General features: G+C 37.8%; 1 protein-coding gene across 2 annotated transcripts in view; it reads right to left on the bottom strand.

The window, feature by feature from the left end:
- The window catches only part of DCHS2 (dachsous cadherin-related 2), a 264,576-nt gene that overhangs the window by 54,252 nt on the left and 183,321 nt on the right, over positions 1-27,003 (bottom strand). For both annotated transcript variants that reach the window (XM_039479120.2, XM_074396804.1), the window contains exons 11-13: positions 19,476-19,610; positions 19,042-19,251; positions 13,084-13,941 (exon numbers count right to left, since the gene is read on the bottom strand). In XM_039479120.2, the coding sequence (XP_039335054.1) occupies positions 13,084-13,941; positions 19,042-19,251; positions 19,476-19,610 (1,203 nt within the window). The remainder of the gene's footprint in view (positions 1-13,083; positions 13,942-19,041; positions 19,252-19,475; positions 19,611-27,003) is intronic.

Here is a 27,003-nt window from a genome sequence, read left to right as displayed (position 1 = left end):
TGGCCAAGGGAGTACTTTCACCACTGGTCCCCAATCCCAGGCAGTGCAGCTTATTGCTCCGGGACAGACACTTTCCTTCCACTTGAGCAGAGTAGAGGGAAGGATAAAGAAAACTTTGTCTTGCAACTTGGACACCAGCTCAGCCACAGTATGATGGGGCATTGGGCAGAGTGCTGAGGCCCTGATTCCAAGCCCTAGCTCCCAGACAACATTTCTAGACACACCCTGGGCCAAGAAGAAATCTGCCTTCTTGAAGGGAAAGACCTAGTCCTGACAAGATTCACCACCTGCTAATGAAAGAGCCCCTGGGCTCAGAAATACTCCTTGGTAGCCAGGAGTACTCACCATGAACCTTGAGTGAGACTCAGAGAGGTGCTGGCTTCATGTGAGACCCAGCACATGGGTCATATGTGTGGTGTGACATACTCTCAGATGTAGTGGCTATGAGGAGAGATCCCTTCTGCTAGAGAAAAAGAGAGGGAAGAGGAAAATGGACTTTGTCTTGCAGTTTAGTACCAACTCAGCCACAGTGGGACCAAGCACCAGGTAGGTTCTTGGAATCACTGATTCCAGGCCTTGGTTTTTGGACAGCATTTCTTGAACTGCTCTAAGGCAGACGGGAGCCTACTGCCCTGAAGGGAGAATCCCAGGCCTGGCAATATTCACTAAAAGCGGACTCAACATTCCTTTGGCCTTGAGTGAACATTGGCAGTAGGCAAACAGTATTCATCATGATCCTGGAGTGGTGGTGGCCATATGAGAGGAACTCTTCTGCTTATGCAATGGGGAGGGAAGAAAAGGATGGATTTTTGTCTTGTGGTTTGAGTGCCAGCTCAGCTGTGGTAGAATAGAGCACCAGGTAGCTGCTGTCAGGAGTCCTGGTTTTCTGACAACATCTCTGTACACGTTTAGGCTTGAGGGGAACTCACTGCCCTAAAGGAAAGGACACAAGCTTATCTGGCTTCAGCACCCACTGTAGGGCCCTACAGCCTTGAGCAAACATCGGTGGTAGCAAGGCAGTGGTTACTACAGGCTTTTGATGAGACCCAGTGCTGTGCTCACTTCAGGTCTGACCCAGAGCAGTCCCATTGGTGGTGGCCACAGAGGTTCTTGTATCACCCCTTCCACAGCTTTAGGCAGCTCAGCCTAGAGCAAAAGAATTTGTTTGGGAGGAAGTCAGGGAAGAGAATAAGAGTCTCTGCCTGGTAGTCAAGATAATTCTTCTGGCTTATATCCAGGACCACCAAGGTGGTGCCACTCCATTAGGAAACCCCTAATGCAGATATGACTGCAGTGACCAAAAACTTAGATCATTACACTAATGTCACTTTGAATACCTGGAAAGCTTTCCCAAGAAGAAGAGGTACAAACAATCTAAACAGTAAATACTACAATAAATGTCTGCTCTTCAATGCCCAGACACTGATGAACATCCACAAGCCTCAATACCATCCAGGAAAACATGACCTCACCAAATGAACGAAATAAGGTACCAGGGACTAATCCTGGAGAAATTGAGATATGTGACCTTTCAGACAGAGAATTCAAAATAGCTATTTTGAGAAAACTCAAAGAATTTCAAGATAACACAGCATGGGAGTTCTGAATCCTATCAGATAAGTTTTTCAGAGATTGAAATAATTGAAAAAAATCAAGCAGAAATTCTGAAGTTGAAAAATGCAATTAACATACTGAAGAATGCATTACAGTCTCAGCAATAGAACAGATCAAGCAGAAGAAAGAATTAGTGAGCTTGAAAGAAGGCTATTTGACAGAGGAGACAAAAGAAAAAAGGATAAAAAAGAATAAAGTACATCTACAAGATCTAGAAAATAGCCTCAAAAGGGCAATTCTAAGAGTTATTGGCCTTGAAGGGAAAGTAGAGAAAGAGGTAAGAGTAGAAAGTTTATTCAAAGGTATGATAACAGAGAACTCCCCAAACCTAGAGAAAGATACCAATATAAGTACAAGAAAATTTTACAACACCAAGCAGTTTTAACCCCAAGAAGACTACCTTATGACATTTAAAAAACTCCCAAAGATCAAGGATAAAGAAAGGATCCTAAAAGCAGCACAAGAAAGGCAACAACATGCAATGGAGCTCCAATACATCTGGAAGCAGAGTTTTCAGTGGAAACCTTACAGGAAAAGAGAGAATGGCATGACACATTTAAAGTTCTTAAGAAATAAACTTTTGTCCTAGAATACTATACTCAGTGAAAATATCATTCAAATATGAAGGATAAATAAAAACTTTCCTAGACAAAAAAAAAAGGTGAGGGATTTCATCAACACCAGACCTGTCCTACAGGAAATCCTACATGGAGTATTTTAATCAGAAAGGGACATTAATGAGCAATAAGAAATCATCTGAAAGTACAAAACTCACTGGTAATAGTACACAGAAAACCATAGACTATTATAACTGTAACTGTGGTGTGTAAACTATTCTTGTCCTAAGTAGAAAGACTAAATAATGAACCAACCAAAAGTAGTAACTACAAGAACTTTTCAGGACATGGTCAAAACACAGTACAATAAGATATAAATAGAAACAACAAAAAGTTGGAAAGTGAAGGAACAGTGTAGTCTGTTTTAAATTTTTGATAAAGAGTCTTGCTCTGTCACCCGGATTGAAGTGCAGTGTTGTGATCTTGGCTCACTGCAAACTCCGCCTCCCGGGTTCAAGTGATTCTTGTGCCTCTGCTTTCTAAGTAGCTGAGATTACAGATATTTGCACCATGCCTGGCTAATTTTTGTATGTTTTAAAGTAGTGATGGGGTTTCCTCATGTTGGCCTGACTGGTCTTGAACTGCTAGCCTCAAGTGATCTACCTTCCTCAGTCTCTTGAAGTCCTGGGATTACAGGTGTGAGCCATAGCACCCTGCCTGAAGTTTAGTCTTTATTAGTTTGCTCTTTGTTTGGTTGATTGTTTGTGTGTTTATGCAACCAGTGCCAAGTTATCATCAGTTTAAAATAATAGGCTATGAGATATTATTTGCAAGCTTCATGGTATCCTTAAATCAAAAAATATACAATGAATACACACAAAAAAAGCAAGAAATTAAAATATACAACCAGAGAAAACCACCTTCACTAAAAGGAAGTCAGGAAGATAAGAAAAAGGAAAGAAAAGACCCTAAAACAATCAGAAAACAACAAAATGGCAGGAGAAAAATCCTTACTTATCCATAATAATATTGAATGTAAGTGGACTAAACTCCCCAAACAAAAGACATAGCATGGCGGAATGGATATAAGAGACTCAATGATCTTTTGCATACTAGAAACACTCTTCGCCTATGAAGAGACAAACAGACTGAAAATAAAGAGCTGGAAAAAAAGGTATTTCATGCAAATGGAAACCAAAAAAGAGGAAAAGTAGCTATATTTAAATCACATACAATAGATTTCAACACAAAAACTATATAGACAAAGAAGGTGGTTATGCAATGTTAAAGAAATCAATTCATCAAGAGGATATAATGTTTATAAACATATGTGCACCCAACACTGGAGTACCCAGATATATAAAGAAAATATTATTAGACCTAAAGAGAGAAATAGACCCCAATATAATAATAACTGAAGACTTCGACACTTCACTTTCTGAATTGGATAGATAATTCAGGCAATCAACAAACAAACATCAGACTTAATATGCATCATAGACCAAATGGACCCAATAGATATTTGTAGAACATTTCATCCAATGGCTGCAGAATATACATTCTTCTCCTCAGCACATGGACCATTCTTAAAGGACAGACCATATGTTAGGCCTCAAAACAAGTCTTTACAAAATATTGACAAGAATTAAAATTAGATCAAATATTTTCTCTGACTGCAAAGGAATAAAACTAGAAATCAATAACAAAAAGTATTTTGGAAATTAAATAAACACATGAAAAATTTAAAATATGCTCCTGAATGACGAGTGATTTAATGGAAAAATTTAAATGGAAATTTTAAAATTTATTGAAACAAATGATAATGGAAAGACAAAATACCAAATCCTATGGGATACAGCAAAAGCAGTATAAAGAAGAAAGTTTATAGCAATAAGTGCCTACAGCAAAAAAGTAGAAAAATGTCAAATAAACAATCTAACAATGCATCTTAAAGAACTAAAAAAGCAAGAGCAAACCAATGGGAGAAGAAAAGAAATAACAAAGATTGGAGCAGAAATAAATGAAACTTAAATGAAGAAAATAATACAAAATATCAAGGGAACCAAAAGTTGGTTTTTTGAAAAGATAAATACAACAAATATTTAGCCAGACTCAGAAAAAAGAGACAAGACATAAAGAAATAAAATCAGAAGCAAAAAAGAAGGCATTCCAACAGATACTACAGAAATTTAAAGGAACATTAGTGGCTACTATGAACAATTATACACCAACAAGTTAGAAAACATAGGATAAATGGATAAATTTATAGACACATATTGCCTACCAAGATTGCATTATGAAGTCCAAAGCCTGAACATACCAATAACATGTAATGAGATTAAAATTGTAAAAAAAAGTCTGCCAGCAAAGAAAATCCCAGGACTTGATGACTTCACTGCTGAATTTAACCAAACATTTGAAGAACTAATACCTATCCCACTGAAACTATTCCAAAAAATAGAGCAAGAGGGAATACTACCAAACTCATCTGCAAGGCCATTATTATCTTCATACCAAAACCAGACAAAGAGACATCAAAAAAAGAAAAAAGTACAGGCCATGTCTCTGATGAACACTGATGCAAAAATCCTCAACAAAATACTAGCAAACCAATTCAACAACATATTAAAAAGATCATTTATCATGACCAAGTGGGATTCATCCCAGGGATGCAAGAATGGTTCAACTTACATAAACCAATAGATGTGATACATCATGTCAACAGAATAAAGGATCATATTATTATTTCAATTCATGTTGAAAAAGCAATTGATAAAATTCAACATCTCTTCATGATAAACACCTTCAACAAACTGGGTATGGAAGAAACATACCTCAGCACAATAAAAGTCATATATGACAGACTCACAGCTAGTTATCATACTGAATGGGGAAAAACTAAAAGCTTTTCTTCTAAGATCTGAATATGACAAAGATGCCCATTTTCACCACTGCTACTCAACATAGCACTGGATGTCTAGCTAGAGAAACCAGACAAGAGAACGAAATAAAGGACATCCAAATTTGAAAGGAAGAAGTCAAATCATTCTTGTTTGCAGACGATATAATCTTATATTTGGAAAAACCTAAAGACTCCTTCAAAAAAATATTAAAACTGAAAAGCAAATTCAGTAGTTGCAGGATACAAAATCAGCATACGAAAATTCATGGCATATTGCCATGACAGCAGCAAACAATCTGAAAAAGAAACAAGGAAGTAATCCCCTTTACGACAGCTACAAATAAAATAAAATACCTAGGAATTAACCAAAGAAGTGAAAGACTTCTGCAATGAAAACTATAAAAGATTGTTGAAAATAAATTGAGGATTCACAGAAAAGGAAAAGATATTTCATGTTCGTGGATTGGAAGGATCAATATTGTTAAAATGTCCATACTACCATAAGCAACCTACAGATTCAATGCAATCCCTACCAAAATACCAATGACGTTCTTCACAGAAATGGGGAGAAAAAATCTAAAATTTATATGAAATTATAAAAGACCCATATTAGTCAAAGCTATCCTGAGCAAAAAGAATAAAACTAAAGAATCACATTTCCTGGCTTCAAATTATACTACAGAGCTATAGTAATAAACCAGCATCATTCTGGCATAAAAACAAACACACGAACCAATAAAACTGAATAGAGACTCCAGAAACAAATCCAGACATATACAATGAACTCATTTTTCACAAAGGTACAAGAACACACACTGGGAAAAGAACAGTCTCTTCAATAAATGGTGCTGGAAAAACTGGATATCCATGTGCAAAAGAATAAAACTAGACCCCTACCTCTCACCACATACAAAAATTAAATAAAAAATGAATTAAAGATTTAAAACTAAGACCTTAAACTATGCAACTACTAAAAGAAAATATTGGAGAAACTCTGTAAAAAATGAGTGGGAGTAGACTTATTGAGTAATACTCCAGAAATACAGGCAACCAAAGCAAAAATAGAGAAATGAAATCATATCAAGTGAAAAAATCTTCCACACAGCAAAGGAAACAATCAGAAAAGTGAAGAGACAACCCACAGGAATGGAGAAAATACTTGCAAACTATTTATCTGACAAAGGATTAATAACCATAATGTATATGAAACTCAACCCTTTGGAAGAAGATCTAATAATCTGATTAAAAAATGGACAAAAGACCCATATAGACATCTCTCAAAAGAAGATATACAAATGACAAAAACGTATTTTTAAAAAGGTGCTCACCATCACTGATTATCAGAGAAATGCAAATCAAAAAAACTACAGTGAGACATCATCTCACCTCATTTAAAATGGCTTATATCCAAAGACAGAAAAAAAAAAAAAAATGCCAGCGAGGATGCTGAGAAACGGGAATCCTTGTACACTGTTGGTAGGAATGTAAATTAGCTCAACCACTATAAATAACAGTGTGGAGGTTCCTCAAAAAACTAAAAATAGAGCTATCATATGATCCATGAATCACATTATTAGATATATTCTCAAAAGAGAGAAAATCAGTATATTGAAGAGATATCTGCACTCCCATTTATTGCAGGACTGTTTACAATAGCCAAGATTTAGAAGCAAGCTACGTGTCCATCAACAGGTGAATAGATAAAGAAAATGTGGTACGTATACACAGTAGAGTACCATTCAGCCATTAAAAAAAAAAAAAAAAAAATGAAACCGAGTCATTTGCAGCAACGTGGATGGAACTGCTGGTCATTATGTTATGTGAAATAAGCCAGGCACTGAGAGAAAAGCTTCACATGTTCTCACTTATTTGTGGTGCTAAAAATTACAATAATTGAACTCATGAAAATAGAGAGAAGAATTATTACCAGAGGCTGGGAAGAGTAGTGGAAGCTTAGAGGAGAAGTGGGACTGGTTAATGGGTACAAAAATATAGTTAGAGAGAATGAATAAGGTCTAGTATTTGATAGCACAACAGAGATCCTACAGTCAACAATGATTTATTATACATGTAAAACTAGCTAAGAGTTTAACTGGATTGTCTGTAACAGAAAGAAAGGATACATGCTTGAGGAAATGGTTACTCCGTTTAGCCTGATGTGATTACTACACATTGCATGTCTGTATCAAAATATTTCATGTACCATATAAATGTATATGCCTACTACATACCAGTAGAAATTAAAAATTAAAATTTTTAAATGTAAAAATATAAATTTCCTATAATAAAATAATGCAAGTTTCTTTTTTTTATTTATTGCATTTTAGGTTTTGGGGTACATGTGAGGGACATGAAAGATTGTTGCATAGGTACACACATGGCAGTGTGGTTTGCTGCCTTCCTTCCCTTCACCTGTATCTGTCATTTCTCCCCATGCTATCTCTTCCCACCTCCCCATCCCCTGTCCCTCCCCTATTTCCCCCCAACGGACCCCAGTGTGTAGTGCTCCCCTCCCTGTATCCATGTGTTCTCATTGTTCAACACCCACCTATGAGTGAGAACATGCGGTGAAAGTTTCTTGTAAAGTTTCCAGTGCCATAAATTGCAAATACCCAAAATCCTCCTGCTTTTAGAAACAGAACAAAATAATCCTCTGATTCCTCATGGTTCTTCAAGCTATTGCCATGTTCCTTTCTTTCCCTTCATAGGAAAACCTTGTGAAAAATAAACTGATGTCTTTGTCTGATTTCAGGAACTGATTTCACTTTTTCACTCTGCACTTCACTTTTAAAATAAATCTCTATTGAATTAGTTCACTCCAAGAATCCCAATTCCCTCCTAAGTGGTTTCATTTATCTGTAAGTTGTTCTGTTTAGCTATGAAGAATTGCTATCAGAAGCCACAGCTGACTCCAGCATTCACATTAGAAAGCTTGGGCTGCTGGTATCTATTCTTGGCCCAAATCCTGAACAACTTCAACAGAGCAAACTTACTCCTCAGAACTTCCTCTCTGTACTCGCCAAGCACCTTATTTTGCTTTTAATGCCATTCCCCTGTTGCCTTATCCTCTATATTTAACACATGGACTTGCTATTTCAGACATTCTTTCCTTTCTCCCAAGTTCACAACTCCTGATACCAAGATGGCAGTCCCAGACCATCTCAGGTAATGCTCTTTCCAACTCAACCAAGCCAGGGACTCAGTGAGCTGTAGCCCCACTCCCAGCAGGTGGCACTCCACTACCTCATTTAATTCTGCTTTGGGGACAGGCTCCTAAATAAATTGCAGTAATTTTTCAGTCTCTATCTTACCTAACCCCTGCTCCATATTAAACATGGTCGACCACCCCCTTTTTCTTAAATGTGCCACTTTCTTATTTCTCTACCACCATCCTCCAGAGAATTGTCACTACCACCCCAGTCCTCCATCTCAATCTCCTTTTCAGATTCATTATTTCATCAACTCCTATAAAATTTATGGATGTTACTTTAGATTTTCTTCTCAGCCCTCACTCTTCCTTCACTGTTGGCTGCACGTTGGAGTAGCATGGGAGCTTCTACAAATAAACGATGTGTGGTCTACCTTCAATGAACGATTACCATTTAACTGGATGCGGGAAAGGGGTAGATGTCTGTGTATTAGTAATTTTTTAAAGCTCCCCTGGGATCTCATGTAATCTTGGTTGGCAGCCTTAGATATAAATAACCCCCAGGCCTCATTGAGGCTATCCTGGAAACACTTGAGAAGCACATTCCCTCTTGTCATCCCTCACTGCTGTGGCTTTATTCAGGCCTCGGTCTTTATCACACAGATCACCACAGTATCCTCCTAACTCATCTCTCTCCCCCAGGCTACCCTCCACACAGCTTCCAAAGTGAGCTTTCTACCATGTCAAGGTTGATTTTGATAATTTAAAAGCCATCGATGTCTCTCTCTTCCAAGTTATGGCTGGAAAGCACATAAGCCTCTGTGCATGCTGCTCTCCAGCTATTCCAGATGAGACGCTTGGTCGCAGGGACAACTCACCACACCCTCTGGAGGCCCCAAGCTGTGTGCATGACATTTCCACTGCCTGGCACAACTTTCTCTTCCACCCTTCCCTCTTACCCTATGCTTTTTTTTTTTTTTTCACTTGCGCATGTATATGTCTTTCGTTATCTTAGAAGTAATGGTTAAATGGTAAAATGATACCAATAAACACTTGGGGAATACCCACTAGGAGCAAACATCCTCTGGCTCTGCTATCCACAGTGTTTGGCTGCACTTTCATCTTCATATCTTAGACCTGTAACTGTTGGTAGTCATGATGGTGAAATGCTTTAGATATTACAAAGTGCTCATTTAATCATCAAAGCCACCTAGTAAGAGACTAAATGAATAGATGTTCAAGGCCCCTTAAAATTGAATATAGTGTATAACATATCAAGCATATGGTCAACATTTAATAGGAAGTCTGTTGGAGATGGAGAAAAACTATGCAGGGTATCTTCAGGAATATTGTTGAGTGTCCTTCAAGAGTTAAAGACATATGAAGCAAAGTTATAGTTTTAAACAGTAGAGCTGACATGCACACATAATTAGTTGATTTGTTGATGCTTGATCTAATATTTTTATGAGCCCCACTCTGCATTTTGTTTATCAAAGGGAGAATATCCTCTCTTTGTACTCCTGCTGTAACAATCCTAATGCTATCCACAGCAAATGGATGTGTTTTGTAGAATAGGCGGAAGCTTATCCACAGATAGCCAAGAGAAAGAAGTATTAATATAGTTCCCAAATATTAACGCTTTTACATTTACAAGCAAAGCACAACAGTTCAGAACAGAGTTATGCAAAATCACCATAAATAATTGTAAGTGGCTTCCAGGGCCAAAATTTTGACAGAGGTGTTAAGACACCAGCAAGGAATGTGTAAATCAAAAGGAAACTGGTGAGTAATGGAAGCCCACAGTCAATGAAGGCATCATAAAATCCACCGTGGCAGAGCTGTGTAAATTCTGCCTGAGGAAAGAGTAATGTAGGCTGATGACACTCAACACTTGAATGACATCCTCCTCCTAATTGTTGAGAATTAGCAAGCAACTTTCTGATTACAACTTGGCTTCTTGTGTCTTTTATGCCTAGAAGGAGAGAACTGGTCATTCTGATATGACTACTGTAATTCACATAACAATACAGCTCACCAAATAAATAGCAAAACTGTCATGGTGTATATATCAGTCCCCTTCATATTGGTGAATAAGTTCCCTCTCCTGAAGAAAGGAACTCCTTGGTGAGTTAATCAAATGAGATTTTATGTGTGTATGGCTGAGGGCCAGATGTGGGACTTGGGTGAATTCACAAAGATTAAAAACTGCTTTGTGAAGTATGTACCTTCTTCTGAGAATAAGACGTTTCTCTATCTTTCTCCTCCAGAGCTATCTTGGAGTCATAAGTAAAGTGGTTAAATTCCGTACCATTGTATATGGTTAGTTAGATAATTCCTATTACAATGAATTTATACCAAAATATGAGACTGTCCCTAAATAACAAAATAGAAATGACAGGTAACAGGTGCCTCCCTCTTTCATTATCATAGGAATTCATATGTGGGAACATTCATACATTCCAAAGCTGAGAATAACACTGTATTTATGGAGAAATCCATCACTTTGGAAAGCATCATTCTTATCTGGTTTGAAGACAAAATAAGACATATCGTAGCCTCTAACAAATGTAAGTAATTCATTGCTGTAATATAATTGCTATGTAAAAACTGGTTACTCTGGTGAGAATTTATACCCAGCTAACTTTATAAAATTCATGGATTTGGGACAGACAGGAGGATAACAAAAATTACAACCAAAGCAATGACTAGTATCCTCTTAAAACTTAGTTTAATCTTAACAGTATCCCTCTGAGGAAGTCATCAAAGAGCATATGCCGAGTAGAGCCATCACAGAGGCCGACACACCTAGCTACACTAACTGGTGTCAGGAGTTTCCCACTCTAACACACATGCGCCCAGCCTTATCCAGAGTGGAGCCTGAATTCACCAGATCAACTGCCAAAGGGCTGGAAGGAGGGTTTTTTCCTCCAAAATATCAAGATCTATTTTATGTATTGTACCATATTAAATATATTTTACTAGTGAGAGTGCTCTCATGTGTCATCATGTTTTAATTTTATTTCATTTTCAAGGTCTGAGTATTTACTTTTAATCAGGGTATCAATATCATTCTTAATTTCCATTTTTCCCCTCCTGGAAAGTCAATGAAATGCATGAAGTTGTGAATAGTCCACATCATGGACTATGGTTGCTGATTCATTCTTATTGTGACAACCAAAGCACTGGAAATGAAATTGAAGAAATAAAAGCTGGTTTCTAGGGGATTCATTTACACTGTTTAGTGGAGTTAAACATCATGGGCAATCAAGAAGTTTATCCTTAACTTTTAAAGAGATTCAGAATGGTTATGTTCTCTCTTATCTCTTGGAAATGCAGGGGGAGCAGGTAGTCAGGAGGGGTGGCATTCACATTAAAGAGTGGGGAGTCATTTGGACGTTAACTTCTCTTGTCACACTGCTGTGGGGCTAGCCTGTGTCTTACCAGAAATTCACAGAGTGCCTCTTCCCATAATTAAGTGAACATTTCATGACTGACTCTTAAAGAAATTTTACCAACCAAAGGGCTGAAGCTATACATTATTTTAAACAACTGAAGTGTTGAGTTTAATATTGCTAATAGATGAATGCAATGTTAATCAAAAGCTGAGCCTGTAGGCTTTCTAGCAAAGAAATGTTAAACAAATAAAAATACATTGGAGTTATTTGTTTTAACTTTTAATTTTTTGTTTTCTTAAAAGAACAGGAAAATGTTAAAAGCAGTTTGGAGCGATGAAAATTTATGATGATACCAAAAATAAATCACTCAATTCACTCAGGATGCCAAGTGGTGCCTACTGATAGATCAAATGTGTGAATGGCCCACAGAAAACTTAAACTTCCAAAAGGCATCTATTTTTCATTTGAAAATAAAGGTTAAGATTGCAGGTGTATTTGGGGAGAAAGTGATGCTGTCAGCTATAAAACACTATTAAATAATTTATATTAAGGCTATTCTAACACTGACATATGGATTTACAATCTTTTAAAACCACTAGAATTTGGAAATTTGAAAGCAAAAAACCAACAAACAAGGAAAAATCATCTTCTGGTGTCTAAAATATAATCTAGCAGGTTGTAATGAGTTCATGTTCCAAGCAAGCATCATCCAGCTTGAAATGTCAATCAGTATTTTATGACGTTGTCATTATTTTTCACAGGGGCCCAAGAAACCCTACCAACCCAGGTATAGATTAATTGCATCTAGTCAGCTTCAACAGCCTCCTTAACTGCTATCCTTTCCTTTTGCCCTTTTGTTACCCATTACACCTGCAACTTTTAGTTTACCTCTCAACTTAGACTTATGCCCTTCATACATGTCATATTTGCTCTTCAAATAAAGGTCCCAACCTATTGCTTCAGATGTCCTAACATGTACACCCACCTGGATATTTATGGATACCACATCCTTATGTTATTTCCAGAAGTATTTCTAGCTTTTTTTATGTGTAAGATTTAAAAAAGAAATTTTTAGAGTAAATTCTATTAAAAGATAAAAGCTAAATTTAATTAAGTGATTCCAAACCTAAGGGACCTAAGAACAATTCTAACCAGGGTCCAAGAAAACACAATAAGAACGGCAGATTGAAGGCTCCCCATTCATTTATTCTTAGCTTTTCTAACTGAATCTGTAATGGGAGAGCCTTCCTTCAGAGGTCAGAAGGAATTTGGTCCTCACTGTCTTCTGCCCTGATGTTTCATCTCAGACCAGGCTTCTCTTAACATGTTTATTCCAATACCAATAATAAGCATTGGAGTAAAACATTTAAAATTGAATGCACAATGGCACTCTCGTAATATAATCCATACTCTTAAGCATTTTGTCAAAACAGGTACAACATATGAAGAACTCAAATAGACACCCACCTGCCTCGCAATTTTCAGTCACAAGCCCTTTATACAGGTGTTGGCTGAAGGAAATCTTTATGTCTTCTCCTTCCATGTGAATGACCAAGAGACCTGTGGTTGTCCTAGCTGGAACACCCTGGTCCATAACTTTTAACTGCAGCCAGAAAGGGAAATATTCTGAAGATGGACTTTGCTGAAGTTGAATTTCTCCTGTATGTTTATCAATAGAAAACATTGACTGGGTCTCTGCAAAACTAAAAACCACAGTTCCATTGGGCCCCAAGTCTGGGTCATTGGCTTTCAGAATGAAAGTTATCTGGTTTGTAGGCGACTGGGGGGAAAGAACAACATCGAAAGGATTCTGTTCCAAAACTGGGTCATTGTCATTAACATCAGTGATATATACTTTTATAATTACGGTGGTGCTCCGTGAGCCCTCGATGCTACAGTCTCTGGCCACAGCACTAAATGTATGCTGAGATCTAGCTTCACGGTCAAGGGTGTTGCTGGTTCTCAATGTGCCTGACGTAGGATCCATGGTGAATGCACCAGAAGCTTCATCAGTCAAAAGATACTCAGTTTGCCCATTCAGGCCTTCATCCTTGTCCACAGCTGAAAGCATAAGAACCACTGTTCCTACTTCAGCATCTTCTCTCACAGAGGACTGATAATAAGGTGTGGGAAAAGAAGGGCTGTGGTCATTGGCATCCAAAACTCTAACTTGCAGATGTATTACAGAGCTCCTAGGCGGCTCTCCCAGATCAGAGCACAGGATGGCAAGGGTGAAATTGCTGACTTGCTCCCGGTCCAAAGCACGAGTGGTTGAGAGTTCTCCTGACATCTTGTTTATAGCAAAGTACTCATCCGTATTTCCATCTATTAAAAAAAAATTCCAAATTCATTTGAATTGAAAAAGTAGCAGCTCTTTGCTAGCACTGTCCATGGTATTTATTTACACATTCATTCAAAAAGATATATATTCCTGATTATTTTGTATCCTAGCACTTTTGTAAATATTGGGGATATAACAGTCAACACAATAAAGACTCTGCCCTCATGAAACTTCTGTTCTATCGAGGGAATAAACAGAATAATATGATTCAATGCCTGTCTTTAGTCAGTCAATAATTAGAACACTAGTTTTCACTGATTTGCAGCTGTATGATTTTTTTGTGTGCATCTTCAACTCTTAATTTTCATGTATTTTTCCTCATAACAGGATGAAGATATATGTTTTATTTAACATAAAACAATAGTAGTTGAGGATAAGAAACAGAATATAACGTCCTTTTTTTTAGCTATCAATCAGAAACTAACAGATTTGATTTGTAGTTATTTTCCCAAATATTACTCACTACAGATTTCATGCCTGTTATACTATTGCAGTAAGCTGTCTGTTCTACAAGTCCACAGAGTTTTGTACGTGAATCATAACACTTTGGTTAGAGTTGGTTGGACACTTTGCTATTTCTTCGAAAACATAAGTAAGGACAATGTTCTATTCAGCTATTCCTTTAAAAAAATCTGCCCTTTACTATATTCCATGATATCAAGTAGAAAAACAATTAAAACTGAACACAAAAATAAAAAGCTTTCAAAGACATTTTTAAATAACCCTGAAAATTAGTGAGGAAAAAATGTGGTTTAGATACTTGCCAGCCATATTCATTGGATGAAGAGCAGGCCCAATAGTGTGGGAACTTACTAGAGCCTGCATATCAGAGGCATATAGGGACCAAGTGGAGTGGCATTGAGGGGAAACAGTAGCAATAGGTAGTTTTAAGGAGGAGGAGAGGGCCTTGTATTTTCATTCATGAGGCATAGTTAATTTACACCAAAAGTGGAGATTATTGGACAAACCTACATTTCTGTAGTATTCGTGGTTGGCGAAGTGAATCAGTCATTCAGCAAACATTTGATGAGCACCTACTATGTGCCGAATTTGTGCTTGAGATCAGAGATATGAGGGGAGTAAGACACGGCCTAGCTTCAAGAGTTTACAGTCTAAAAAGGAAAGGCTGGTTAATACTAAGGTATTAAAGCAGCACGTGAAAATCATATGTACAGATTGCTACATGAGTGCATACAGGTAGTGCTAGCCAAGGGCTGCTGTTTCTCTGAGAAGTATAGAAAAAGGGCACATAGTCCTATGTTAGTATGGTCAAGAAATGCTTATTGGAAAAAGTGAGATCAAAGCTCACTCCTAAAGTGGAGGAAGCCACACTACAAGTTTTAGGAAGAGCGCTCCACGCAGAGAAAGAGCCTCTGAGAAGTTCCAGGAATACAAGAATTAACAGGCTGCAAATTTTTGGGTGTGACTAGTACACAGGACTCCTGGCTGTTTGTATGTGGAGAGTAGGAAAAGGCTGGCAATAGCGGCAGAGGAAAGACATGAATTTGGGAGGTAAGCAAGGGATTAAATTATAAAGGGCTTTAGGTATACTGCTGAGGATTCTGTAATTTCCCCTGAAATCCACGAGGGAGCCTCCCCAAAGGATTTTGGACAGGAAAGTGTCATGAATAAAATTTCTATTTTAAGAATAGTATTGAGGCAGCAATGTCAATGGTTGATTAAAAAATAAAATCCCAGCACTTTTGAAACACTCCTGAAATCCTAGCACTTTTGGAGGACAAGGCGGTAGGATCGCTTGAGCCCAAGAATTTGAGTCCAGCCTGGCAACATAGTGAGACCTGATCTCTACAAAAAAAATAAGAAGAAGAAGAAAAGATTTAAGTTATTCAGGCATGGTGGCATGTGCCAGTAGTCTCAGCTACTCAGGAAGCTGAGGTGGAAGGATTGCTTGAGCCTGGAAGAGAGTAGAGGCTGTAGTGAGCTGTGATTCTGCCACTGCTCAGCCTTGGTGACAGAGTGAGACACTGTCTTTAAAAAAAAAAAAAAAGAAAATGAAAACGAAAAGGTTTTAGGAGTCATAGTAATCTACTTGTGCAACAAGGTGTATCTGAAACAATATATGCATACATGGAGTGAACACATTGCAAAGATATTAAGGAGGAAAATTAAGAAGTTATGGAGAAAGGATTCTTAATCCGGCTTAGGCAAATGAGTAAATGGTGTTTAGATCAATCAATCATCTTTAAAATGAGGCCTGAGTGCAGCTGGGTTACTTGAAGCTTTCTCAGGAATTCACCTGGAAACAGGCAGTTTCCAGACATTCAATTTAAATATTGTTCTACCTGAGAGATCACCTGGGATCATGAAATTTGTCTTTCCCACATTCACCTTTATAAAAACTCTTCCTGCAAATCAGAAAAGAAAGTCTCCTTCTCACCCAAATAAATGGCTGCCAAATAAAGTGGTCATTCACAATATTGAAAGTTCACTGTCAAAACAGTAACTGACTTTAATGCCCGGGAAAAATAGCCTTTTGCAGTAGAAGATGTTCTCTGCTGTCAATCAAGTTATAGGGCGTATTCAAGTTTTTCAGTGGTAGATAAATAAAAAGGACTATTCACTAACATTTTGGCATATAACTCAGAATATATACAAGTACTAAATTAATTTCTGCAATAATGCTTCCATTTTTAAAAATGTAAAAAAGGAATTTTCAGTGCTTACATCACTGACAAAGAGAAACAGCAACAGACTCGGAGCTGCACTTTGTCCTATTTTAGCAAAAAGGAACATGCATTCCCAGATTCATGAACTCACTGGGAAAAAGGAACCCATCAATCTGATTCAGAGATGCATTTCTAATACAGTTTTACTTTTTATGTTATTGGTTGTCAAAATTTGGAATTCACTTTTGCTATTTCAATCTTACAATCACACTAACAACAATCTAACATAATTTTCAAAGCTGAGAACTTACGTTCACTGGAAATGTTTTAAGATCTTAAATTTATCCACATATTTTAATTATAGAAAAGTGTAATAAAATGATCAATACTTTAAGCATACAAGTCCATTACATTATGATAAAATTCTGTAAGGATGTAGAAAGGTAATACTGATTGAAGAAGTAAAAATGCAAAACATTTAACTGAAATGCTTGCTCATACATATAATTGAAAACAACTTAAAAAGCAAAATTCTTCATCTTTTTTAACTTTAAAAATTATATTTCAAACAGTAGAGTCTGTGAGCTCTGAAAATGTACAATTCACTTGGCATTCCCAGTGCCCTCTGCTCCCTGTGACTGCACTGTGCAGGTATCTTCGTTTGTGCACAGTTTTTTCCATTCTTGCCAGCATCCTCCTCCGCCTTTCTCCCCTCAGGCACCTCATTCCCTTCTTCGCCGGATGGTGGGGGCTGTTTTAGGCCTGGGTTCCATTTTTGGAAGGGCAGGTTTAGCAGACAACCCTGCCTATCTCCTGTGTGGCTCCTCCATCGCTCTTGCTGTGTCACCTTTTTAGCCTGTTTCCTAGGCATGATGGCTTGGCAGGCAGCTCTGCCAATCCAAGGTATGCTCTCTGCTCCTGGAAACATTTCTGAGTCCCACAGCCATCTGAAGGCTACGGAGCTCCCAGTTTCCAACCTGGCTGGGAAGGTGGCCTCAGCCTGGACAGAACAGGGGGAGACTTTGGGACCGTGAAAAGACACGTAGAGCCAGGAAACAGGAAGGTGACACAAGAAGAGGATGTCTTTCATATATTTTAAAGGTATTTTTTATTCTGGCTAATACTTTTAAAGGTGATATAACAGTCTTATTTTAATGTGTCAATGGGTAGGATATGCTGAGAAACTTACCTTTATTACTCTTTAAGCTTATGGAGAAAACTTTAATGGACAACTTAAAAATATGTGTCTGTTGGTACATTATTTTCCAAGATTATTTTAAGGGTAACTGAAGCAAAAAAAAAAAAAAAAAAAAAAAAAAAAAAAAAAAAAGCTGAAGATCACTGGCAGAGACTAGCAGAGGTTCCAGACCATGATAGAGGAGGTACAAAGGGGGTGAGGCTGTTGTGTCATTTTGGACACACTGATAATACAGTGCTGTTGGATATAAAGACTGGGTCCTTGGGGCTGTCAGGAAATTGTGAAACATTTTGAAATAGGAAGAACAAGATGAGCAGATGTCCTGGTATTGAAGAAAGAAGGGTGGGGCACAGGTGTCCAGTGTGTTTTTGCCATTAGAGTGGTCTTTCACCTTCACTGCCTTTTTGACCACTCTGTAAATTGTTGAAAACTGGTAATAATGTAAATGATTCTTGTCTGTAGAAATGCCAGTAAATCTGGTGAAATGCCACTGACTGTTGTCTTGCAAACATACCTCTATGTATTTCAGAATTCCTTATTCCCTTTGTGCATGTGTGTGCCTATGTACGGCTTTTGGAATTTTCCTTGAACCAGTTTTAACATCTTTTTGGTTCACTCATCAGTTAGTGAATTAAATAAAAGCTATTTGCAGGTACCATTTTTATATTTGTATGAGAGTTACTATTTGACTTTTAGTAACAACATCCTTTAATGGGACCTGGATCTAGGATGCAGATAGAGACGGGAGCCATTAGCCTCCCAGTGGCATCTAAAGACAGAGGCTGGATGAAATGACCCAGTAAGCATGTGTCTATGAGAAACGAAAAATTTAAAAATTTAAAACTGATTATATGAAAGCAACAAAAACAAGAAAAACACTGTCTGTTCCATCCTTACATCCACTAATGTTAGTACAGAAAAAAATCCACAGCAGTTTGCAAAGGCAGATTTTTAAAGAATGTGGAGGGCAGTGGTTCAAAGTAGCTGTGAGAAGGAGGTAGAGAGAAAGCTCATGGCACCAGTCAGTTCTGACTGGATGTGTATTTTGTAGAGAAAACCAACAGATATCAACACAGAGTGTGTGTCAACTCAGTCAGCATCCTGGAGGAAATTTTAATTTAAAAATACTTACATATTTGGAAGGCTGAGGCACAAAAATTGCTTGAATCTGGGAGGTGGAGGTTGCAGTGAGCCTTCGTGCCACTGCACTCCAGCCTGGGTGACAGAGCAAGACTGTCTTAACAAACAAACAAACTTACCAATTATGTGATATTCAACAGCTCTGTTATTGCCAGCATCCATATCAGAAGCTAAAACAGTATAGACAACCTCTGGTTCCCGGTTTTCCAGAACCTCAATGTTGTAACTGAAAACAATAAACTCTGGCGTGTGATCGTTTTCATCTTCAACAGTGCAGAGGATTGTTGTGGTGCTGGACAGTGAAGGGACTCCGCCATCTCGTACTAGTACTGACACAGAACACAAAGATGGCATCAATTGTGGCCTTTGATTCATACCTAAAACATACTGTTCTAACTAGACAAAGTCTAAACTAACCAGGTAGCACTGGCTCAATAATATTTTATTAAAAATACCCTACCAAAATGTAACATTTCACCACTGAACTGTTTTTTTTGTTTTGTTTTGTTTTGTTTTACTTTGTTTTGTTTTGCATAGTCAAAGAATCCCTTACCTCGAAGGGTGAAGACTTCTTGAACTTCTCTGTCAAGCATGGTGGTTGTCACTACCTCTCCACTGTCAGAATTTATCTGGAACAATTCAAATGAAGCACCTGGCATGATTTCAAACTGAAGCTTGGAATTGACTCCTTAAGAAAAACAAACAAAAACTTAGCAATCATTTCTCTGAAATACATTCATCCACTTTCCTATTTCTTTTCTTTGAACATGATATGCCATAGATGAAAATGGCAAGATTCTCGGCCTTCAGATTAAGGTAAAAGAAAAACTCTTTTGGTCGTTCTTGCTAAATAAAAGCCTCGTGGGCTGAAATGCTTGATTTTCAAAAGTCTTATGAGACTTCCCCACAGTGAATGCTTAGAATTTTTTCCTTCCCATAAAAAATTTCTTATGAGAGTGCAACTCTACAACATATTCCTAATTACTCCTTCTAACACCCCTGATTGTGATTTAATGACTTAATTTTAAGCTTACAGGGCTAATGACAATTTCTATAGATTGACCCACTGTTTAAAAGCCTGCATTAAGTTATAAAACTGTTTATTCTCAGCCTCAAGAAGTAAGCATGTAGAACTGCTCATATATGTATTTTTGTTAGTTTTGTCTTCCACTTAGTGTTCAGTCTGCTCTCTAGAGTGAGAAATGTGGTACCACATTATTACGCATGTTGGAAATAATTCTTCCCATATTTTTGCAGTTTCATTTCTCCCCTGAGAAAAGTATCACGTCATTTCCATCACTGGTTATGAAGATCATTCATGCTATTAATTGTAATGACTTTATTCCATGCCATTGTAATTTATTTGCATTTTACACAAGTTCCTCTCAGTCGTTTTCCTATGTTCTTTTTTTTAACTGACAAGAAGCTAGGTGTACCCCCAGTAGTCAGAATGTACGATGTTATACTTTAATAAAAGATGAAATGCCATTCTTTTGGCCTTAGCAAAAAAACATCAATTACAGACTTCCATCTTGCCAGTCTTAAAAAGTAAATGTTCATTCCATTATGACCTGGCAGATATTATATAGGAGTGAGAGCTGAAAGGAGTGGAATAGAATTCTAGTTTTATCAGAATGAATATACATATCTTCTTACTATATAACTGGGAGGAGAAATATATTTGAGATATAATCCACAGGCACTGGAATGACCCTGAGAAAAAAGTCTAATAACATAGGACCAATGTATTTTACATGATATGGTCAGAGATCACCAAAATATTTCATTCCATTATTAGGCATTAGGCATATTATTAATGGTTATTACTAAAGAGTCACTTAAGGATTACTTTGGTCACTTAAAGATTATATAATCTATTCTATAGTCAACACAGAATTTCTTAAAATTTCAAGTTGTTAAAATTTGTTATTCCTATCTATCTCTGCCTATTTTATAAAAATGGGAACAATATTATCTTATATTTACTTTCCTTTTCCTCAAAAAAAGAGAGAAATAACAGGTACCAAGCATAGTACTGTGTGCCAAGTACTGAGTCAAACAGATGTGACCACTGTCTTCAAAAAAATCACATGGATATTTTAGTTTTTAAATGAACAAACTCATTCATATGATTTTGTGACAAATTATATATGCACCATTGCATATTATTTTATATGATTTTGTTACACATTATATATACCATTGCATATTATATATTGTATTACATATTATAAAATGCTATATATTATACATTTGTAATTCTCAACACTTGCCAAACCTAAAAAATGTCTCCAATTGTTTACACATAAATTCATATCTTTATACTGTCCCTTCCTCCCACAGTTCCCATTATCCTCTAATGTGTTTCACCACTCTACTCAACATTTATCTGGCTTTTTAGGAACTCCCAGATTTTATTTCTTTTTAATTCTATATGGGTTTTATCCCTAAGATAACAATACATTCACATTCACCTTCAACCATCTTAATATATTATTAAGGATAAATAAGATCTTTATGTATAACTGTAGTCTACATATATACATTTTTTATACCCCAAACTTCATACCCTTTACAACTTGGTAATAGGAAGTAAATTAAATGCATCTTACTATGACTTACTTAGGATTTAATTAGTGCTTTGGTTTTCCCTCCTTAAACCCTTGTAAGCCTACAGAACAAATGTAGCATCATCAAACATAAGAACTGAGAAAAGAAAAATTAAAAAGAGATTATTTGGTCTCATTCTATCACCTCACTAAGCAAATTGGAAGTTTGGATCTGAAGATATTTAGTGATATCCTTATGACACATGCCCACTAAAGGATGTGTGTGTGTGTGTGTGTGTGTGTGTGTGTGTGTGTGTCTATGTATTTATATATGTCCATAATTAGGTGTGTGTGCATGCCAGTGTGAATGTGCACACACACGTGCACACACACACACACACACACACACACATCTGTCTTCTCTTAGACCTCAAGACCTACAGTCCCATGACTTCCTAATTCCTCCCACTCTAGGATACTTCTCCTCAATTCATTTCTCTCCTTCTCCAGTCCAGCCCCATAAGCTATCCCTCTAGCAATCTTGCAGTTTCTCAGGTCCTGGGAATTTCTGCCAAAGATGTCCAGCAAAGCCCCAGCCCAGAATCATTCCAACCATCTCTTTAGCTTCATCCAACAGATGGCTGGAGCTATAGAAAATTTCACAACAACATGGATTGAGACCACCATAGTACCGTTGTTATCGGGCAATCTTTCCAGTTGTCCATAATCACTCCTCTTCCATTCAGGTCTCCTACCCAACCACTACCTGGCTTACTCTCACAGATCACTTCCCTTTCCATTTTCCAGAGAGAAAGAGGGCACTGGGGAAGAACTCCCTCACCCTCTGCACCTGTATTCAACTCTTCCCCTTACTCCCTGTCTCAATGGCGAAGTCATTCTTCAAACATACTCCCAGAATTTTCCTGTCAGGTCTAGTCTTTCTCCTAAAACTTTTTTTCCTTAAATTACATCCTTCCCTAGCTATAAGAATCAGGCTTTTTTCTCCTTCTCTTTGTAGCCAAATTTCTTTTGAAAATCATATTCAGTCTATAGCTAGCTTCAAATCATGCCATTCCCAGTTATTCTTTCTACAGTGACCATGACCTTCTGATTACAAAATCCACTGGCCATTTCTAGCTCTTACCTAACTTGTCTTCTCTGTGGTATCATATATGGCTGACAGACATTTAAAAAAAAAAGAAAGAAAGAAAGAAAAGAAGGAACAAAAGGAGGGAGGGAAGGAAGGCATGAGGAAGAGAGGAGTAAAAAATAAAAGAAAAAGAGTATTTTTGTTTGTTTGTTTCTCTATGACATATTTTTCTCTTGCTCCCTGGAGTAGGGCTCATTGACAATGTGCTGGCCATCACACCATTGTCATCTCATGCTACACATTCATGTCTTCAGTTTGCATCAATATGCAGATCACATCCATGCACATGCACTGAGCTCCAGTCATCTGTTTGGCTGGTTCGTTCATTTATTCGTTCGTTTGTTCACTTATGAATGCACTAAGTGTCAGGTACTGGAAAAGCACCACTGATAGTTACCTTCGTCCTCAGAGTTCCCCTCTAGAGGGGAAGATAATTAGATCCTCAAGTTACAGAAAGTGTGATAGAATATATGAAATCACTGAGGGAGTGGATCAGAGAAGACATCTCAGGTATAGTTTGGTCATTAATTATCTCATTGAACTAACATATGTAAAGAGTGATCCTAGGTGCTAAGGTACCAAACCATGTACTAAAAATATACCGTCTGGTAAACAGACAAATTCTCTACCCTCACAGTGTCTACAATATAGCACTGTATACAGATAAGCAAGCTGGTAGTTACAATTCCCCCAATAAGACATGATGGGTAAGTTGAGTTGCCCTTTATGTAACCAGAGACCCTTAAGATGAATAGGAATTAATGGGTAAGAGGGAAGAAAGTATGTCTGAATTAGCTCAAAATCAAATCCAAATACCTTACCACAGTCCCCAAAGTTCCATATGATGTGGGTTCTGCATATTTTTCCAACCTCTTCTCAGGGACTCACTCCCTTGCTATATTCTTATCCCACTGGTTTCCTTTCTGTTCTCTGAACATGCTAAGCCTCTTTCTCCTGAGGCCTCTGTAGTGGCTGCTCCCTATGCCTGCTCCTCTCAGTTCTTCACATGGTGTATTATTTATTAAACCATAGTGTCTCAGATCCAAATCTGTTCTTCTGTATTCTGCCCTGTGAGGCTGGTGCTTGGGATCTGCAAACCACATTCTCCATCGCCAACTACCCCTCTCCTAGGGTTTGCCACAAACGGAAACTAGAAGGAGAGTGAAAGTCAGGACAGAAAACAGGACTTCCTTCTTCCTAGTTACTTACTGTCATCATGAGCAATGCTATTCAGTCTGTTTCACTACTCCCAGAACCAGGCTCTGCAAGGTCCCTTCCCTCATTTTCTCCCTAGGGTCTGATAATCCAAACCTCTTCTTTCCCAGTATTAGGGGTGGTAGCTGCCTTCTAGAGTTTTGTTTTTGTTGTTTTGGTTATCTCAGTATTCCCTCTTGCTTACTCATTCATCCGACATCTGTTTGCGGCATCTATTCTTCCTGACTGAATATGGCTGATAGAGTACTTGCCACCAGAATTGTGTCTCAGGTAACAGAGACTCTGAGGTTGGTTTGGTTTTATGTCTTAGGCTTTGAATGCAGTGATGAGTTCCTTAACCATGGGAAATGGAATGCTAGGAATTCAATAATTGGAGAGCTGTCACAATTAATTAAATTATCAGCCGTGTTCGACTGATAAAGTGACTCTTAAAGGACTCGAATTCCTTAGAGAACCAAATGGTGCTGACTTTGACCACATACTAGCAAAAAGGTCTATGACGTAGAAGATTGTTTTTCAAAGAACTAGGAAACTATAAAAAGATAACTACAAGCTGAGGCTTTAAACCTGTAGTTCAAGTCATAGTTACAAAGCTGGAGCGCTCCTGTATAGAAGCCCTAAAATTAACCTCCCTGAAGATCAGACCCAAATTGAGTGGCAGGTATAACAAGTACCTTGCAAGGAAATGCCTATTCATGTAAATACCCATAACCAGAGTCAGAATTCAACATAACTCAGGTAGCCAAGTGCAAATCTGACTCAGTTGAAGAAAGCTTATAGTTTTAAAAGAATAGTAAGATTTTTCTAACTTATATGACACAAACCTGGTAAATATGGGTGGAAATCAATTCTAAGAATGTGAAACCTAGGAAGATATAATATTGGTTTAGGATGGATTCACCGATAGATAAATAGACTATATTGCTATTGTTTGCTAGAGAGTCAAAATTTAATGTGTTAGCTCATAGAATTGTATCTCTTGAGAGTATCTCTGACTGGTTGGATTCAATGGTGACCTATAATCACTGAGGTTGAGACACTAGATCAGGCGTCCCCAAACTTTTTACACAGGGGGCCAGTTCCCTGTCCCTCAGACCATTGGAGGGCCGCCACATACTGTGCTCCTCTCACTGACCACCAATGAAAGAGGTGCCCCTTCCTGAAGTGCGGCGGGGGGCCGGATAAATGGCCTCAGGGGGCCGCTGCGGCCCGCGGGCTGTAGTTTAGGGATGCCTGCACTAGATCTTCCTTTGAATACTATGAAGAATCCAAAGCTTACAGAAATGAGAATGTTAGAATGAATTTATCATGTATGACATGCTCACCAAACTTCCCCACTAACTTTCCTGAGAGTTCAGAGGACCCTCCCTTCATAAGTACACTGGGAAAGGTATTAGAAGGTCACCAGCATCCTTGAAAAGCAGAATGGGTGCAGTTTTTCATAGACTGGGGATGGATAATGGTGCCACTGGTCCCAGGGAGCACCTTTTGAGAAGCAACTTTTGATACTAATTTATAAAACTATCAGAAGTCATTTGCTTCCACCCATCTTTATGTAAACTTTCTGTAAACATCTTTATGTAAACACTGTTGATCATCATCTAGTTGGTAGAGATATTGATCATCTTGGCATCCAATGGAACATTACGTTGATACACCATTATGATGACATCATGAAAATGGGATATGATGAGTAGAAGGCAGCAAGTAACAGGTGTCTTAACGAGACACATGCATTAGACTAGGGATTGGCAAACTACAGTCCAGTGGTCAAATCTGGCCTGCTCCCTGTTTATGTAAGGTTTTATTGAAATACAGGCACAATATTAATTATGGCTGCTGTCTTGCTATAGTGTCAGGGTTGCACAAAAGAGACCATAAAACACACAAAGCCTAAAATAAGTACTCCCTAGTCCTTTATCAGAGAAAGTTTTGCTGAATTCTATCCTAGAGTAAAAGATGGGACAGTAATAGGAGCTGAGGGCAGAGAGGAAAGCTGACTGTTAAGCTAAAAGGCACAAAACCTTATCCTCCTCTTCCTCAAACTATGGAGAAATAATAAAGAATTCTTGCCGGGGTGTGTTATTTTTAGGAAGATCATTTTTCTTTTCTTTTTATTTTAAGACAGACTCTCATTCTGCCACCTAGGGTGGAGTGTGCAGAGGCACAATCATGGCTCACTGCAGCAAATTCCTGGGCTCAAGCCATCCTTCCACTTCAGCTTGCTGATTAGCTGAGACTACAGGAGCGTACCACCATGCCCAACTAATTTTTATAATTTTTTCGTAAAGGCAAGGTCTTGCTATGTTGTCCAAGCTGGTCTTGAACTCCTGGCTTCAAGCAGTCCTCCCATCTCGACCTCCCAAGGCACTAAGATTACAGGCATGAGCCACCGTGTCCAGCCAAGATTTTTTTTTGTGTAATGCCTCAACTGTACAATGACCCACAGTCAGGCATTTCTAAAGGAAAAATAGAATTATGCCTGGCTGAATGAATAAAGAAATAAATAAATGAATAAATTATGAACAGTAAAGGCAGCCTGAGGAAGCTTATGTCAGACATGCTTCAGTTTCTCAGACCATATGGTCAAAAATGTTTATGGAGTTCCTACATCATATCTTGCACCACTCTAAGAACTTGGAATAAAAATATTAATAAATAAAAAGTCCTGAGTCCAGGAGAAGTTCACAGCCTCGAGAAAAAGCAGACAAATGAGCATTTACATAATTATAATGCTATATATTAAATGTATTAAGAATATATACCAAAGTTTTAACAGTGATTGTCTCTGAGTGAGTGAGGTTATGACTGATCCTTATTCTTTTTCATCTGCTTATTTTTTATGTTTATGCAAATGTGTTTATCATAGAATCTTTTTTTATATGGAGAGAAAATTTATACAGAGAGAGCCAAGGCAAATATAACAGTCCTAAGGGGTTAGCAGAAGTACTGCAGCTTAAGTGGGTGGTGGCTTCATTAGCATGCTGTTGTGACTTTCCTAGCAAATGTTCCATAGCCTTGGATTGGGAAATTCAACCTTTGAAATGCCCTATAATCTAGCCCACCTCTAAATCCTTCTCTTGGGACTGGTATAATCAAAGTTGCTAGAATGGTGCAAAGCCAGTAAGATTGACCTGCACCTGAATCTCGTGGATCTCCTTATGCAT

This window comes from Saimiri boliviensis, chromosome 3, assembly GCF_048565385.1.
Source record: "Saimiri boliviensis isolate mSaiBol1 chromosome 3, mSaiBol1.pri, whole genome shotgun sequence".
NCBI lineage: Eukaryota > Metazoa > Chordata > Mammalia > Primates > Cebidae > Saimiri > Saimiri boliviensis.
Note: the sequence above shows the minus strand (reverse complement) of the source record. Positions and strands in the feature narration are given on the sequence as shown.